Source organism: Pygoscelis adeliae, unplaced genomic scaffold (assembly GCF_000699105.1).
Source record: "Pygoscelis adeliae isolate BGI_AS28 unplaced genomic scaffold, ASM69910v1 Scaffold38, whole genome shotgun sequence".
Lineage (NCBI taxonomy): Eukaryota > Metazoa > Chordata > Aves > Sphenisciformes > Spheniscidae > Pygoscelis > Pygoscelis adeliae.
The window spans coordinates 5228694-5245447 of NW_008825614.1; the positions used below are offsets into that span (position 1 = coordinate 5228694).

The following is a 16754-nucleotide window of genomic DNA, read 5'->3' on the forward strand; positions in this document are numbered from 1 at the left end:
GGAAAGGGAAATAGACATTGTTAGTTCTAGTCAGCCCTCAGCTTTCTTAGCAAGGGTGGGTTGGGAGAGAAAGGAAAAGGAGGAAGGAAAAACACCTTATTGCAGGGATGGCCACTCAGCCAGGATCCTTCCCTAGCCAAGCCATCACACATTCTCTGTTGGATATAGTCCCTATGCTTAGTGAAATCAGATAGATCTTAATCCTCACTCAGTTTGCACATAACTGAAAGCTTAGCTCCAGAAAATCTTTAAATACAATGAGAAGTACTGTACTGAATGTAGGGATTGTTTTCTGGACTTTCTCTGGCCATCGACTATGCTTGAAGATTTCTCCATGCTTTGAGGAGTTTTGTGCCAGGAAATTCCAGCTTCTATCTTTAAGGAATTAACATAGCACAATGGATCAATACAGCTTTTCTGCATATATATACCTCTGTTGCTGTGCAACTAATGCTGCTCTGAAACAAGGCAGTTCCCTCTGTATTGGATAGATGTAAACCTCTTTGCTGTCTAATGCTATTGAATTCCTGGACCTCAGGAACTGAACCCAAGCCTGCATGCAGGTTCAGCAACTGGGCAGTGAAGTTCATCATCCTGAAGACATCTCCAAAACCGGCCACCTTGGTACCCAAAGGCAGAACCAGCATCTCTCTCTCTCTCTCTTGTGCTGTAATGGGAGGGCTTGGGAGACTAACTTCACAACAGAGAAAGGCTCTTAGGTAAAGTTAGGGCAGAAATACCTATTTTTCCTTCACCAGCATCGCACCGAGATAATGTTAGGTATTTAACGCATGTATTGTGTGATCACTGATATGATTTTGACTTCCTTTTATTTAACACCAACCTCTTCAGAAAGTAAGAAATCACTGGCAATATCACGGCTACTTTATGGTCAGTCCTTTAGCACTCACTGAGTTGATCTTCATTTCGTTGAAATAAATGGGAAGCCAGCAAGGGAACAGATCTGTCTGATGACAAATTTATGTAAAGTATTTTAAAATTAATTCTCTTTTCAATTATTCTCTTGTGCTGTACATACATTATTTTTCAAATTTCCAGTAAAATGGGAGGTAAGGTATCAAATCATGTAATCTTTTGCAGTAACTCTTGCATAGATAAACTCAGAGCTAACTAGCGCTAAGGCAGAAATGAAGTAACTTACCTTCTATGAGCTACTACTCAAAGCCAGACAAGGAAGGAGAAGCAGTAAACATATCCTAAAAAATTCCAATTTTCCCTATATGTATGCCATTCCTAAAATGCTCATTTTTAAGATATCAAGAAGCAGATATAGCATTACCTATAACAAAATTAGTTTTTGAAGAGGTTTGCCCATACTGTTGTTCAATATACTTTGGCTTATATGTCACCATGCCAATTAAAGAATTGAACTGAATGATACTTGCACACAAATACAGAATGTAAACTGGATTCCCAAAGAGGTTCTTCAGTGATGGCAAGAAGTCTGCAAGACAAAATGGCAGAAATGACAACCAGGCCAGAGAGAGAATAACTGCTGCGAATAATGCTTTGCAACATGCTTGCACCTTCCAAAGAAGGACGGCAGAACATTTCAGAAGGAATCCATGAAATTCCATGATGCTCCTAAGAGCTCCCCCATTTCTGGATGGGGGAACAGTGGAGCAAAATACTAAGCATCAATTTGCCAGAAGAGATATCTTGTGTTATATATCTTCTTTTGATCATAAACCAGGACTGATTTGGTTTCTATGTGTCCTCAACAGCAACTTTTAGCTTAATTTGGGGGCAGAGAGTGCTCAGCACAGCTGACAGTAAGCACAGACATATTGAGTTACAGATTCAAGTACTGAGGGAAAATGCTTTTGGCAAAGTAGGGCCAAAGAAATGCAATTGTGCAAAACAGCTCGTGTCTAAATCCAGATAGCCTCCCAAAATACTGTATCTAGTCTGTGCGCATCCTTATTCTGATCAGATATTTTATGTGTTTTTCTAATGAATGACCTTAAAGAAAAAGGTTTAGCAAAAACTGAGATTTTTTGACGCCGCTTCTGCAACAGTCACTATCTGTGAATGAAAAATTTTTGCAGAGTTTCATCATATTTGCTGGGCCACTAGCGTAATTTTACAAATCTCAGCTGGAGAAATTCTGCATGCAAGAGCAGGTGCAGGGAAAAATTAAAAGACCATTTTTGTGCATACTAGTTAGGTGGAGAGTGACACCTGAGGGAAAATAGTAATTCTGAGGCCATTAAAATATGGCCTCAGAAAGTATGAAGTTTTAAAGTATAAAAGCTATTGAGAGAAAGACTCAACGGTCAGGAAAGAAACTCTGGTGACTTGCCTTTTGCCATCTCAGCAATCTTCACTTGTTGCTGATAAGATTTGTGTTGGTCCTTGTTATCCTCAGTGATGAACTTTGAGTGCTCGGAAGAGGTACTGGAGTCCTTTCTGCTCTCCGGTCTCGGGAGGTGCTTCGGCAGGAACCAGAAGGGGATGCCGGCCAGAACGCTAATCACACCTGCTATTAAGTAACCCAGCCACCAGGCTCCCACCCACTGTACGTCCTTATGAGTTATTGTTACACTGTCTGGAGAAAGTCAAAGAAAGGAGAAACAAATAAAGGCTTTTCGAGAATGTTTGCTGATAACAAGGAAGGTGATTTTGCAGGGACTTTCTCCAGAGGAGTCCATCCCCACCTTGCCAGCTTTAGCTGTGCTGTGCGTCTCTATCGGCGTTACAGGAACAATTGTGGTGAGGCAATAAGGACTTGCTGATTCCTGTGACACAGCAGCAGCCTTCCCCTGACACCGCAGGGTCCTCAGCCGTGTCACTCGCACGTCCCCAGAGAGGCTGCGAGGCCCAGGACATGGGGTAGTCCAGGTAGCCACGCGCTTGCTCCCAGTCAGGCTGTTCTGCACAAAAGTGCCAGGGAAAAATGGGGTGGAAGGTGTTTTCTCAGGAGGAAGGCAATCAGGAGCCCTGGGACCCGTTGCAAGACTGCTTTTCTAGGCAATGACAGTGTACTACAAAATGCACGCACACAGCTCTTGGCAGGATCCTGAGCCTCAGTCCTGCCCCCTCCTGGTGCCTGCTGTCCCCGCAGAGCCTCCTCACCAGAGCATCTCCTGGGGGGCACCAGCTGCAGATCTGCTGGGGCTGAGGAAGAGTCAGGTCTCCTACTTCCTCCGTACCCATCCTTCTCGCTAGCCTTTTCTGCATGGGGCATTGCATCGCTGTCTTCCTTTTTATTTCATAAAGTGGCTGCTCTACCTCTGCTAGCCCCTTATGCCTAGAAGATAACTAGATAGTTCTTGGCCTAAAATAAGCTTTTTGGAGCCTGACTGAATTTTTAAAACCTGAGTTTTCTGACTTACCCAGATCTACAAAGCCAATGTCAACATAAAGTTTGGCACACAGGGATCCTAGAAGAAAGCCAAATATTGGCCCTATAATTGCAACTGTCTGTACGCAGCCTGCAATAGAAAACAGGGGACTGTTATGCTTCTGAGTTAAAAAGAGCACTGGTTCTTGCTGCACCTAACAGCAAAGTATGACATATGATGGGTAACAAGTGATACAGTCTTAAAATACTCAGCCAATCTTTGCTCTCTGGCACATTAGTTACACAAATTAGAACATTTTCAAGAAGAAAAAAGCCAACAATAAAATTTCCCACACTACGTTGACACTTCGACATTTTTTGTTATCATCCAATTAAAGAATGAAATTCAGCCCAAAGTAAAAAAAGGTCAGGGAACTTAATGGCCTAAACTCAACAGCAGCACCAATCTGTAACTGCTAGAAACTCTTTAGCTGACTAGATTAAAGTAACCGGAAAGCAAATGTTAATTATTTAAGTTAACTGATCACTTTAAGTTGTGGTGGGCCCTGAATAGGCTGAAAAATCACTTTGCTTTGGTACCCAATATTAACATGTTTCAATACACCCTCGGTCAAACTTTCTGAATATTTTGAATTTTCAAAATTGATCTGGAAATCTGGGAAGACTGAATCTTTTACAGAGAGAACCTTGTTTTTGCCTTTTGCCAGGCTGGAAACTTGTCAAGACAAGATGCTGATGGGGAAGGCTTTTTTTGGTAATATTTCAGGTGAATGTGCAGAGGTCTTCAGGCAATGAACACGACAAGGGAACAGTGATACCAACTTTTTAAAGCCTCAGCACTGTTGTTTATTATTCTACCTCAATGTGGAGGGAATGTTTTGAGTGCCTGCTGAAATTCTATTTTAAGTGCTTAAAGGAGTGCATGTTTTTTGTCACTTTCCAGAGAACTGAATGTGCACAGAAACTCAGCAGTCCACATCCAGAAGAATTAGGAAGATTAGGGTAACAGCAGGAACCTAAGGTCAAATTCTTTCCTCAAATTAAGATAATGGAACTGTGCTGGTATAATTAAAGGGGAACTTGGTCCCTTGAGTGTACATGACTGTTAAATAAACTTTAATGTTGGAAATTATGCAAACAAAACCATCAGGACAAGTTAATTCAATAACACTCATTCCATTATTCAGAATGACTCAGTTTCCTCTGGGGAAAAATCCATTAGGAAAAAAAATAAAATTTATTTTACCAATGTACAAGGCAGCATTCTCTTCAATGGCATAATCATCAATGTATGTAATACCCAGAGGCTGGATAGGAGTTTCACCTATTCCACGCAAAAGATTTCCCAGTAAAACATAGATCCACATGGACGAGCCTGCTTCTTTTTCACATCCTGGGTACATCACAAGAGAGACAACAATGATGTGTTTTTCATAACAGTTTGACACTGAATGCACAGGACTTCTAAAATACTTCTAATGTGGGAAAACCAGTATGAAAACTGTGAAAAATGTTTTGTGGGGTGTGGGGATGGCAATTTTAACCCAATCAGCTTGAGGTGGACACATTTAGCGTGAACTGCTTCAGCCAAAGATGTTAGAAGTTGGCCAGTTTTATAAATTTGTCACCACATCCCATTTTAGAAACCTTTTTCGCTTCCTTCTAACCAAAACTGGGATCTCCTAATGGAAAGATTTGGGAAACATTGACGATAGTGAACACTGCCAGCCACATCTAATCCACAGGTACGAGGATGCGAACATACACAGGTTTTGTGACATATAAAGGGTTTGATTTGCTCATCCACAACTTATTCATGGCCGGGCATCGGGGAGGAAGGCTCCTCACCCACAAGGATCTCCATGCACCCAGAGGGGAGGCAGCTTTGTGGTGTGCAAAATAGGGTCAGTGGGCAGGGAGGGAAACAAGAAGGGAGGTCTGCAGGCTGGGAGACCCAAGCGGCTATTTCCAGTGGGCTGAGGATCTAAAGGCACATTTCCTGGCAGAGGGAAGACCATGACTTTCCAAGGTCCCCGTGGGAGACTGGTGTTTCTGCAAGCTACAAAGCTGCAGAAAGTTGCTGGAGGAGACAGCAAGGCTAGAAGAAAGGCTGCAGCCTGAAAAAACTCTTGGCAGTGGGCAGTGGCAGTTATATATTTATTTTTAATAAATTTGCCTCAGCCTTTTCTGTGGGAAAGATTTGTCTGATTTCCATTTATTATTTTTTGCATTCTAGTAAACTATTGTATGAGAGTTTGGGAGCCTTTTGCTGTATTTTAGTGTGCTTATTACAATATTTAACAGAGATCATTCTCACCTGCATTTATTTTTGCTTGAGATTTTTCCAAGGCTGAGAGTGGAGTTTGGCTTTCATCCTGCACACATGGAGAGATGCTAACAGTCGAATTAATGGTGGAAGGGAATCTTTCATACCGATATCTGTTTATAAACCAAAGTTGTTTTTTACTGTCCCAACTTATAAGAAAAAGCAAACAGATATGTTACTACCATGCAAGATAGGCCTATAGCACTTAAGTGCAAATTTCATCTGCATCCAGTGTTGCCAATGGTGGTTTACAGGGGATAAACGGAACTCTGTTTATACTGCAGTATTACATGAAAATTGTCCCTTCGGTTCTCTTTGTGTCACAGTGATGCATTTCAATTTAACAGGCACTTTGCTCTCCTATGATGCATGAATCTGTACTAAGAGATTATCAGACGGTGGGTGTATCCTCTGGCTTCTGTTTGATACTCAGACTGTCTTCCTGAGTTTAGTCATCACTTCACCACTGAAACTTCAAGAATTCTTAAACCATATCAAAATGTGGACGATCAAGATCACAGACTAATAAAATGATAAGTTGATTACAACTGAGAATGGCATATATGTTAAATTATTTGCTTTACAATAGTAAGTCTTTTCACAAAAAAATATTAAATTGAGTAACCACATCCATATATGCCTATTTTTATGGGCATCTTCACAATCAATGCCTAAATATTTTAGCGAGCTAACATTCAGTGTGCATAGCCCAGTTGAAAAATCTGATCACTTTGCACTTACCGTCCCATGAAGAACTGGGGCATCGCAATTAAGAATGTTCCAGCTGACATAATTAAGCAGCCTGCTCCAATTATTCTTGGCCTGTGAAGCTTCGCTCCGAAGTAGCTCACAAGAATTATGATTAGGAGGTTCCCTTTGAGAGTATAAAAGGAAAACTGAGTTTTATGGCTTGTTGATAAGAGATCCCCTAAAATAATGATTCCTAGTGTGTGGTATAGGCAGTGATTTCAGGGGGAGAGGGCTGATCTCATGGGGTTGGTGTTTCTCTCTCTTTCCAGGCATTCTTACAGGAGCCCAACGCTTTCCGTGATAAGAAAACCATAAACTTTTGGATAAGCAGCTGGAAAAAAGGAGAAGGACTATGCCAGCTGAAGAGAACAAATAACCAGGAAAGCAGGAAAAGAGGGAATCAAACAGAGTTTTATACACTTAGGCTAAGATTTCAGTCCCATGAATACCACAGTCTACTGAACACCCATGAGATAAATTCAGTAATCTGAAATCGTAAGAGACAATGTCATGCTGGAAACCTTAGTGCAAGAGGGAAGGGGACGGACTGGACAATGAATGTAGATTATAGTTAGAGGTTTGTACTCTTGCTGCTTAATAAATCATGAAGGGCAAACACTTGTGGGGGAGGTGGATTGCTGAAAAAAGGAGAGAGAAAGCGGAAATCTGTGCAGGTAAATTCTCATTCAACAGTCAAAGTTTCTATCAGTATTAATTAGCCAGACACTAAGCTTATCAAACTGCAAAATATTTAGGACTATGTTGAATTGCTTGTATTAGCAACCCTATCCTATCCAACGTAATCATACTGACAGTCGTGCTGATCTTTGCTAGGTGAATCTTGCTCAGTTTTAATGGTTCAAGGAGATTCATACAATCATTTTTCACAACAAGTTGCATCACTGTTTTTTTTCTGGAAAAAAAAAAAAGGATTTCTACAGCACATACCAATTTCAAAACTGCCATCAATAACGCCAACCAAAGAGGAAGGGATATCAAATCTTCTTTCTATTTGCGTGATAGTGCTTTTGAGATAACTTCCTGACAGTGCTTTAGCAAAATAAACAAAAGACAGTGCACCAAGAAATACCTGTGAAAGAAATGACAGTGATTAGAATCAGGCAGTACAGAGGGCTTTACTTTATGAATTATTCTTAAACGATTTTTACATTCCCACCTTTTCTTTTCCCAAATAACCACATTAATATTTCTCCTACTTTTTATAAAATGCCAGATTGCCAGTTTGTCCATTTCTTATGAGCAATAATGATATAAACCAAACTTGCTATCAGCCACTGCTAATTTTGGGCAGATGCCAAAGCTACTGATGCTTTGAAGGACAGAGACATGTATCACCCTCCTGATCTCTCTAAGGAGGGGGTATCTTACACAATAACAATAAAGGTAAATGTTAAGCGTGGCTTGGTGGGGAGGTGAGTTATCTGGGCAGTTTTTAACATAGGCTTTTGCAATTGGCTAGATTTGAGAGCCCTGTTCTGGTAAGCTGTTCCCAGTGAAGCCCCGGGTGGCCAGGAGGGAGAAGTCTCTGCCTCCTGTTACACGGCTCCATGAGTTGAACAGTGACCTGTCAGGAAATTGTCTTCTATGCTCATCCTTTCCCCAGCAGATCTCTTGCAAGCTCTAATACATACATTTTCTTTAGAGTGCACATTGTATTTTGCTGGGGCACAACCTTCTCTCATCCTTTTGTTCTGCAGAGGCAGTTATTTTCTCTTAGTTATCACTATATCTGTTTTATTGCATTAGTCTGAATCAGGAGTGGGCTTTGGAAATGAAACTCCCACCCCCTTCACTGCACTTTGGTACATACTGCAAATGTGCAGACTGAATCCCTTTTACACAAAATTGAACTGGAAGATGTGCTCCAGAAGGGCATTACATTCACTTCAACAGCCAATGGCTCTTCAGTCTCTGGGACAAGACTAGAGCTGGTCTGAAGTAACTCCCCACCCTGGAATGCGTACAGTAGGAGTGCAGGGTCCTTAGCACCAACTGTTTCACTCCTGCAGAGATCTTGCCTAGATTTGCCTTCACTGAATGAAGCCTTACTGAGTTTATGAGCTCCAGGGGTACTCACACACCATGCAATTGGTCATGGAAACCACCACATTGCTTTCTACCTTCAGATACAGGTTGTGTTGACTGAATATATAGGGATACTCTTTGTAAAAAGGGGTTAAAAAATAAAACCCAAACCTTAAACCAGACATTAAAAGATACAGTAATGTTTCGTATAAAGAGAGGTCTAGACCCTTGTCCTACTCCTTAGACCTGCTCTCTGAGCAATCACATTTCCAGTAAGCAGTTGCTCTGAAGTGATGTACTCACCTCCAGTGCAAATACTCCTCACAACATCTCATTTGACAAGGCACATTGCTAATAACACTGGCATCACTGTTGAACGCAAATTCTTGTGTCAAGGTTCAAATATATGCCTGTGTCACATTCAACACACTTTACTTTATCCAGTGCTGGTTATTCCTCCTTCAGAAACACTTGTGGGTAAATAAACACTATCTAGTTTTTATTTCCCACAGTGAGGGCTCTCAAAGAGCTCTCTAGTAAAAATCCTGCCATAATATTTTACATTTTCTGTGTGTTTATGCCCTTGGATTTTAAACAGCAATGTGAAAGCAAATATGGTTTTTCACAGGAAAATCATGTAGATCAAACTAGAACTTCAAACATCTCTGTCTCTCTTTGGCACAAGTTTTTCTACTGGGTTTGCAACTGTCCCAGGAGGGAGATGGAGACTGCACGCAGCAGTGGAAAAATGCTCCCGATTTAGAGCTGGGACAAAAAGGTGCACATGATTTCATATTCTTCTGTGGTTTGTCAATGACAAAAGTAAGTAAATATTTCACCACATCTTTCTGGTTAGTAAAGGCAATTTTAACACATGGGAAGGCTGATAATTGGTAAAAACAACCTGTTGAATCTGCATACTGTTTTGGTAACACGTTAGGCAAATACAGATCTGAAGCAGACTTTTTTGTGACTTAGAAATATCTTTAATAATTTCATATTGACTCATTAAGACATAATCAGAACTAAAAAGGGTTAGTTCTCCAAAAAAAGAGGTTTTCTAAGTCCCTGCTGGAATAGGTTAATCATATCGGTTTGGGTTCCCAGAAGACACACATTTTTTGAACAGAAAGAAACTGAGCTGAAATATTATTGCTTTTCTATTTCTGGAGCTAATAAGCTGATTCCTGACTGGCTAATCTGTGACTGAAGGTTTATTCAATGAGGGAATCGGATTATTGTTGCAGTGAATGCAGGAACAATGATAGAATTACTATTATGCTACAAATTTAATTAATACAACTCATCTTCTATTTCGAAACAGGACCCCATTTCTGGGCCTTTACAGGATCAGACAAAATCAAGGAGAATATTCAGGAATCAAAATATTTTTGTAGCAGTCATCAGACTCAATTCATTCCGCAATATCTTAACTGCTTTGCATAATTTATAGACTTCAGGTCAACTATTGCTGCAGTCATTGACTATTTGGAGCTGGATTAGTATCTGAAAGTAGATGTGTGTGTGTGTGTGTGTACGCGTGTGTGAGAAAAAACAACAGAAATAAAGACTGTGCAAAATGAAAAGAACTGTGCAAGGCTAAAGACTCATTTTCCGTGTAACTGAAATCATCTCATCTCACCGTTGTATGGTGATTTATTGAGACCTCACTCAAAAGAGTGTCAGCATTTTACAGCCTGGCTTTGGAAAGCAGGTAGAGACAGTAGGCAAAGCATCATGTTGCCTCCTGCGCCCCATTATCCCATACAGGGAGGAATGCTCCTCCAAGGTGCAGCGGTCCTACCATCAGGTAGGTACAGCTACATTATGAGGCTTAAAGCAGGGAGCTTCCATTGCCTTGAGGAAGTACTTCTCATGGGTGAGATGAATGCAGATACAGCAGTGATACTTCTGCAGTTTGGTTTCAAAGTCACCTTATGCAGAGTTCTCTCAAATCAGGAATACTACAATAATACTTCAATAATATAGCACTCAAAACACGTGGACCATAATACAAATATTATTTTTCAGGGCCCAGAAGACTACCATGGCTACAATCTTAAAAAAAGCAATCTGTACTAACAGGTGCCTGTGGTACCTGTCTGCTGATACTCTGTTCTTAACTTCAGGAAAATAGGGTGGTGCAAGAAGGAGGATATAGTGACCTTTCAGGATGACCCTTGAAGATCTCATAACATGCAAGCCTCAACCAACATGTTATATTTGAACATTGCCAAACGTTAGGCAAATACAGGTCTGAAGCAGACTTTTTTTATGACTTAGAAATATCTTTAATAATTTCATACTGACTCAGCAAGACATAATCAGAACTAAAGAAGGGATAGTTCACCAAAAAAAGAGGTTTTCTAAGTCCCTACTGGAATATTAAAAAACTCTTACTCTACCTTTATACCTCCACGACACGACTGTTTTTCCTTGGATGTGGAAGATTCAGATTTGAATGAAGATCGGTCAACAGGCAGGATCGTGTTGTTTGAGAAAAACTGAGTGTTTTCTTTTGATGAAATCTCCATGATGATATCCGCTGCCTCTAAATCAGAAAACATGGAGAACATTTTAAAAGGGCATCCTATTAGCTCAGCCTCAAAAGATCATCATGTGACAGCAACATCCCTCTGTAGGGTTTTCCCCAACACAGCAAATCTCACAACAGAATCTGACCAGTGCACTGGATGTTTAATTATGGAAATTTGCAATCCACTTGCCTATAATAATGAAGATTAAATCATACTCAGCAAACGGTCTTCATCTTCATTCTCTAGCTATCATCAATGCGATTTCATTGAACGTTTGACCAAGCATTACCAGCAGACTAAATGAGGCTTGTTACCATTTTAAACAACATTTCAAACAACATTTCTGGAGCCTATACGTAAGTTCACGTTTCTGGATGTGACCATGTCTGCAGAGATTTCTCAGGGCTGATCTCTGAATTTCCCATATATCTGGGACATTAAGTAATTAGATCAAAGGAAATCTAGCCCCGTTAATGAGGGACTTGAATTGTTTTAGATTGAAACATTAGCTCTAATCGTCTGATGTTAGCTAATGAGTTACACAAGAATAAAGAGGTTTAGTTCCCTTTACCATTTTAGATAGAGCCTTAGGGCTCAGTGGTCAAGTGTTACAGGAAAAATGTGAATTTGCTTCTTTGCAGGTAAATACAAAGAAAGTAAATACTGCACTTTGAGAAGAGAAGATATCAGTAATTCTTAAACCTCTACTTACATACTGCAGTACTTTGTTCTGAATTTCAATCTCTAAATCAGATCTGAAAATATTTATGAAATCAGCTTCTGTGTTCACTTTTAAGCAGCACTATGTTTTATAGAACTGCTGGCTGAAAACATGAATAGGAGAAGTTCCTATTCTGTTATGTTTGTCTAAAGACACAGATCTTACATAAGTAAAAAACATATATGGTATTATGTATATGTATATACATGTACATACATGTGTTGTCATGGCTTCCCAAGGGTCTGTGCAGTGTTTCCAGAAATGTAAGTGAAAATAACAAAAGTATCCCTAGATGCTAAGATCTGCTCATGCAAATACTTGCCTAGGCTCTGTTCATATATGGACAAGGCAAAAGGACTGTGGCTGTGGTACCAACATTTTCACTGACATCTCTCCATCACGTCAGATGAAATAAGAGCTACTGACCACATATAAGAGAAATATTTGCATTTGATACTGCCCTGACAGGGACTCTAGTGTATTTCCTTGTCAGCACTAATGAGTATACAGGTTTTTTTTAAAACAACAATAACAAAATAAGAATAGTTGGTACTTGCTGCAGAAAACTTGTAACCTATTCCTGCGATCTTGGGAAAAGTCACATCGTCTCTCTGTGCCCCACTTCTGAACTTGTACAATGGGGAATGACAGCATGTACCTCACAGCACTCACGTGAGGATACATTCATTCAAACTTGTGAGCATGGGCATGACACTCACATAAAGTATGCTGCCATGTAAGCACATCAGAGAGCCTTTAGCTTAAGGTTTGAAATGCTCTGCATATTACTACTACAGCAATCTCAGAATGAAAAAGAAATTGAAAACGGGAAACTTCTGAAACACAGCTAAGTGAATTGTCCTTATCTCGGAGCAAAGCAACATCCAACTAGAGAAGGTCCAGCAGAGGAGCAGGGGGCCTGCACAGTCTCCTTCACTGCACCCCATATGCAGGGTTGACCAAAAAAAAAAAAAAAAGCCATGGGGGGTGGAATATGACACACCGATGCTTGACAGCAGCATACAAGTTCATGCCACGCTGACTTGGTACAATTCTCAAATGGACAGTGATACTTAAACAAAATTTATACTCAGCAGTGTAAAAATTTATTACAGTATAAAAATTATTAGCATTTCTTATCTGACTCTGGGTGTCAAACGGAAGCATGCTAGGAAGGACTGACAGCCATACAAGTTTTACAGGCTTTAATGTATCCCCAATTGTTCCTATGGGACAGCCTTAAGGAGATCAGTAGTTTTCTGGCCCGGAGCAACCTGCAACCATATATATCAGAGCATCAGTCCAGTTGCCCTGACAATGCCTTTGAGGGAAACTCTTAACACAAGACAGAGAGCAGAGCAGTGTGCCCAGTGGTACCACAGCCCACCACAATATTAGCTTTAATCTTTCCTCTTTTGTGCAACCAGCATAAATATGAGTGTTTCACTCTAATCACAAACAAGCGGCATTCTGCTTGTTTAAGAATGGTCAGTTTTGTTCTCTATTTTCTATCTTGTGCTTTAAAAAAACCAACATAAATGCAGTCACCTTATCACCACTGAAACACTCTGGGCCAGATTCAACCCTCTCATGGTTCCAGTGCTAAATTCAAGCCTTCTGTATCCAGCAGCCTCCATGCATCTCTCCCTGTATATATGTGTGCGTGTGTGTGTGCATGCACATAGTTGAGATGTATTTAAGCATGCATTCTTTATGTGATCTAACAAACACATGTATGACTGCAGAAGTGTCTATGCTTGGACGCATATGCACACACACACAAATTTCTTAAAGCTAGAAGACAAACTCCTAACTGAAAGGATTTTATTATATGGGTAAAATGCATTCTCTCTATTCATTAACAATTTAAAAATAAGACCTGAACAACAATTACCTTGGCACAAGATTTAGATTTAGATTTAGATTTGCTTGTTGTTCTAGGTATGTATCTTTACCACATAGTACTTGCAATAATAAAAACATAATAATTGGTTTTATCAGTCATTATTATTAAACCTGCACACATTCTTCCAAAACGCAGGTTTTCTGGCAGTAAAGATGTTCAGCTCTTATCTAAGCAAATAACCATATGGGGAGAAGAAAAACAAGTGTACCAAAGCGTAAACAGTTAAATGTGTATACATAGAGAATGCATTTTCTCTTCCTTCGACCAAATACGATCTAAGCAGTATTTCCTAATTACAGGTAGCATCTTCTGAAGCTTGCAAGCACTCTGAAATCTTCAAGGATCTCTGAAGACATTTAATCAATGGAGTTTCCATGGATTAGTTCTTCTAAATCCCTTTTGTAACTTTTACGAGAGATTAAGAAAGCAAGCCATTGAAGAAAGCACTGTTATAAGGCAGTTTTCTGTCCTAAAAAAAAGCTGCTCTACTCCATGATAGTCAAGGAAGAGTAGGTATATAAGTGAAAATAGAGTCTAATTCTGTTAATGTCTTCTGTACTATCATCCCCAAAATAGATTCACAGAACAAAGGTTCTTTTGGACAGGACTAAAGCAGGAGCCATCAAAACCAGGGACATTTTAGTCTCCATGAAGCTAAAGGAGGGAAGAACATGGTGTTTTACCACCGCACTTAGGAAGAATCAAATCAAACCAAGCAAGTTCCACCGTAAAATTGCCTTTTGTGGGAGTACTGAAGTAAATAGTGGGCAGAATTTGATCACCAGTCATTCTAGCAGAAAGGAAAGACACTGAAGCTGGTGCCCTGAAACGAAGGGATCTGTACAAACTTCTCACACCTACGACAACTGAGTAAGTCCAGGTGGGTGACACTCTGCCTGAAGGACAGCTGCTGGCCACTCTCGCACCCTCTCCCTGCCTGTCACCAGAGCTCGCAGCTGGGGCTCCAACCCCTCGCGTTCCTGGCTCCAGCTGGCCGGGGTGTGGGAGCCCTCTCTGGCAGCTCTGCTTTTTACCCCACCAAAAGCACTCCCGATAACTCACCTGTGACACAGCTCGGGCAGCAGCAGCGCTCACCCTCCCAAGGGCTGACATGTGGGGTTGTGCCCAACGGTCAGGTCCAAGGATGAGCCCGTCCCTGAGCATGCATGCGGCGGGCTGAGACACCGCCAGGCAGTTCCCGAAGCACCCCTCCACTCATTCAAACTCCAGGCGATGAAAAAAAGTCCTTCCCCCTGCTGGAAACTTCTCTGCTTTGCAGTAAGCCTCCTTAGACATGCCTTTATTGTGTGTCAGCCCACAGGTGTAGGAGCTGCACTTGCTAGAATAGGTAGACACAGGAGACCAGTACAGAGACTGTTTACCCATGAACCCAGCTAAAGGACATCCTCTCTGAAAGGTGACTCTACGAAGAGGAGGAGAAAAGCCAAATCTTACCTGGCAGCAGAAATCCCCAGAGATGGTGCCTACCAGTTTTCGTAGGTAAGCTCCCTCTATCGTTTATGCATACCCATACATGCATGCATGGGCACTGGTCCTGGCTTAGAAGCGGGAAAAATTGGAGGGGAAAACCACCTTTTAGAAATTACCCTGTCTAGGGATGGTACCTCTTATACTGGAGGCAGAGAAAGGAAAAAGCATAAGGGTAGGGGAACTTGTTTTGTCTCTTGTTTTGCCTGAGCACTTGGTATTCATCTCCCAATTCTCCCCCATCCTCCTCCCCCACCTCCTCCCTTTTTTCTTCCTTTCTCCCCTCCTATCAACTCCAGGACACTGGGCACACGGGCAAAGCAAAGACGCCGGGTGCCCTAGCTGGAAATCCTGAAGAGCATCTCAACCCTCTTAGGGGTATTTTTCTTTGTAAGTTGCTGTAAGTTTGATGGGGCACGTGACAAAGATTTGTGGAGAAGGAAAAAAAAAAAAATCCTGATCTTCTTAATTGCTCATTCCCAGGAAACGAAAGACTTCAAGGGGGAATGGACCAGAAAAAAAAAAAAAAAGGGGGGGGGCGGGGGAGAAGATAGGATGTAGGGTGAACAGGCGATTCACAAAGCTTTCCCATCCAGATCCTGGTCCTTCCCGGTATGCCCAGTACACCCTGCTCCCCAAAAGCCTCAGGGCAAAGTCCCCATCAACATGATGTAAAACCACAATGAAAAGACCCATTAAAGGAGAGGACAGAATTGCACGGGAGAGTCAGTCAAGTCCTTTGCCATAATGAAAGGAAAATTTTGCAAACTTCATTCCTAACCGGTGTTTTTCCTGTCACAAGGTCATGGCTACTGAAACAGCATTTATTTGCAAGTTTGTGTAAAGATGAAGAACATGATTACCTCCCAGTGTAGTTGCTTGAGCTGAGAGAGGCTATAAATCCTGTGTCTTCTACTAACCTGTGAGCTTTAATTATACAAACAAAGAGGGTATTAAAACTATAAATTCTTCTTCCTTTCCCCTTCTTGCTCTCTCCCACCCTCTGCAGTAGGGTATGTTTCCATGGCAGCTAAAACCTCACTGACACTCAAAACGGTGCCGTGCCAAACACGGCGGCTTGGAGCAGGCTTCTACTTTCCTAGATTTAATACAAATTATTATCCGTTCCTTCATTATATCTCCATTTTGGGCTCTTAATGCGGCTGGAATTTTATTACACTGCACGTAATTCACATTTTGTACTTTAATGTGTCTTATATCCTTACTTGGAAGGTTTGGAAACTTGGAAATCTCTTTTCCCCTTTTCTAAGAGATATCAGGGTGCCTAATAGTCCACAGGAATTAGTGATTACAGAATTAGTGATTATGAGTTCTTTCAGCCTCTTTCAGAGAACAGCTTCCAGCCTGTTTCCTTCAATTATTAGGAAAACTGAGTTTACACAATACGGGATCTGTACTAGTTTCGCCTGACCTTTAATCTTCGTTGCTGACCTTGTCTCCTTCAATGAGTTCTGACACAGACTCCAGTTATTCTGCCACTGGTAGCCTTCACCACACTGTCACTTCAAATAGGTGAGGCTCATGTTCAGAATCATAAATTCTTTATATAAAACCCTTTCACATAATCCTCCAAGACCCCGTTATGCTACAAATCATATCGATGAACACCAGGGCATGGTACTCTACCTGAGAAA

At 41.1% G+C, this 16754-nt stretch overlaps 1 protein-coding gene across 1 annotated transcript in view; it reads right to left on the reverse strand.

The window, feature by feature from the left end:
• LOC103924485 (solute carrier organic anion transporter family member 1C1-like) overlaps positions 1–10981 on the reverse strand; it is a 21965-nt gene extending 10984 nt beyond the window's left edge. Inside the window, exons 1-8 of the mRNA XM_009333014.1 lie at positions 10853–10981; positions 7350–7491; positions 6393–6525; positions 5643–5764; positions 4572–4718; positions 3357–3455; positions 2324–2569; positions 1301–1465 (exon numbers count right to left, since the gene is read on the reverse strand). Of these exons, the coding sequence (XP_009331289.1) occupies positions 1301–1465; positions 2324–2569; positions 3357–3455; positions 4572–4718; positions 5643–5764; positions 6393–6525; positions 7350–7491; positions 10853–10981 (1183 nt within the window). The remainder of the gene's footprint in view (positions 1–1300; positions 1466–2323; positions 2570–3356; positions 3456–4571; positions 4719–5642; positions 5765–6392; positions 6526–7349; positions 7492–10852) is intronic.
• Between the last annotated feature and the right edge of the window lie 5773 nt (positions 10982–16754).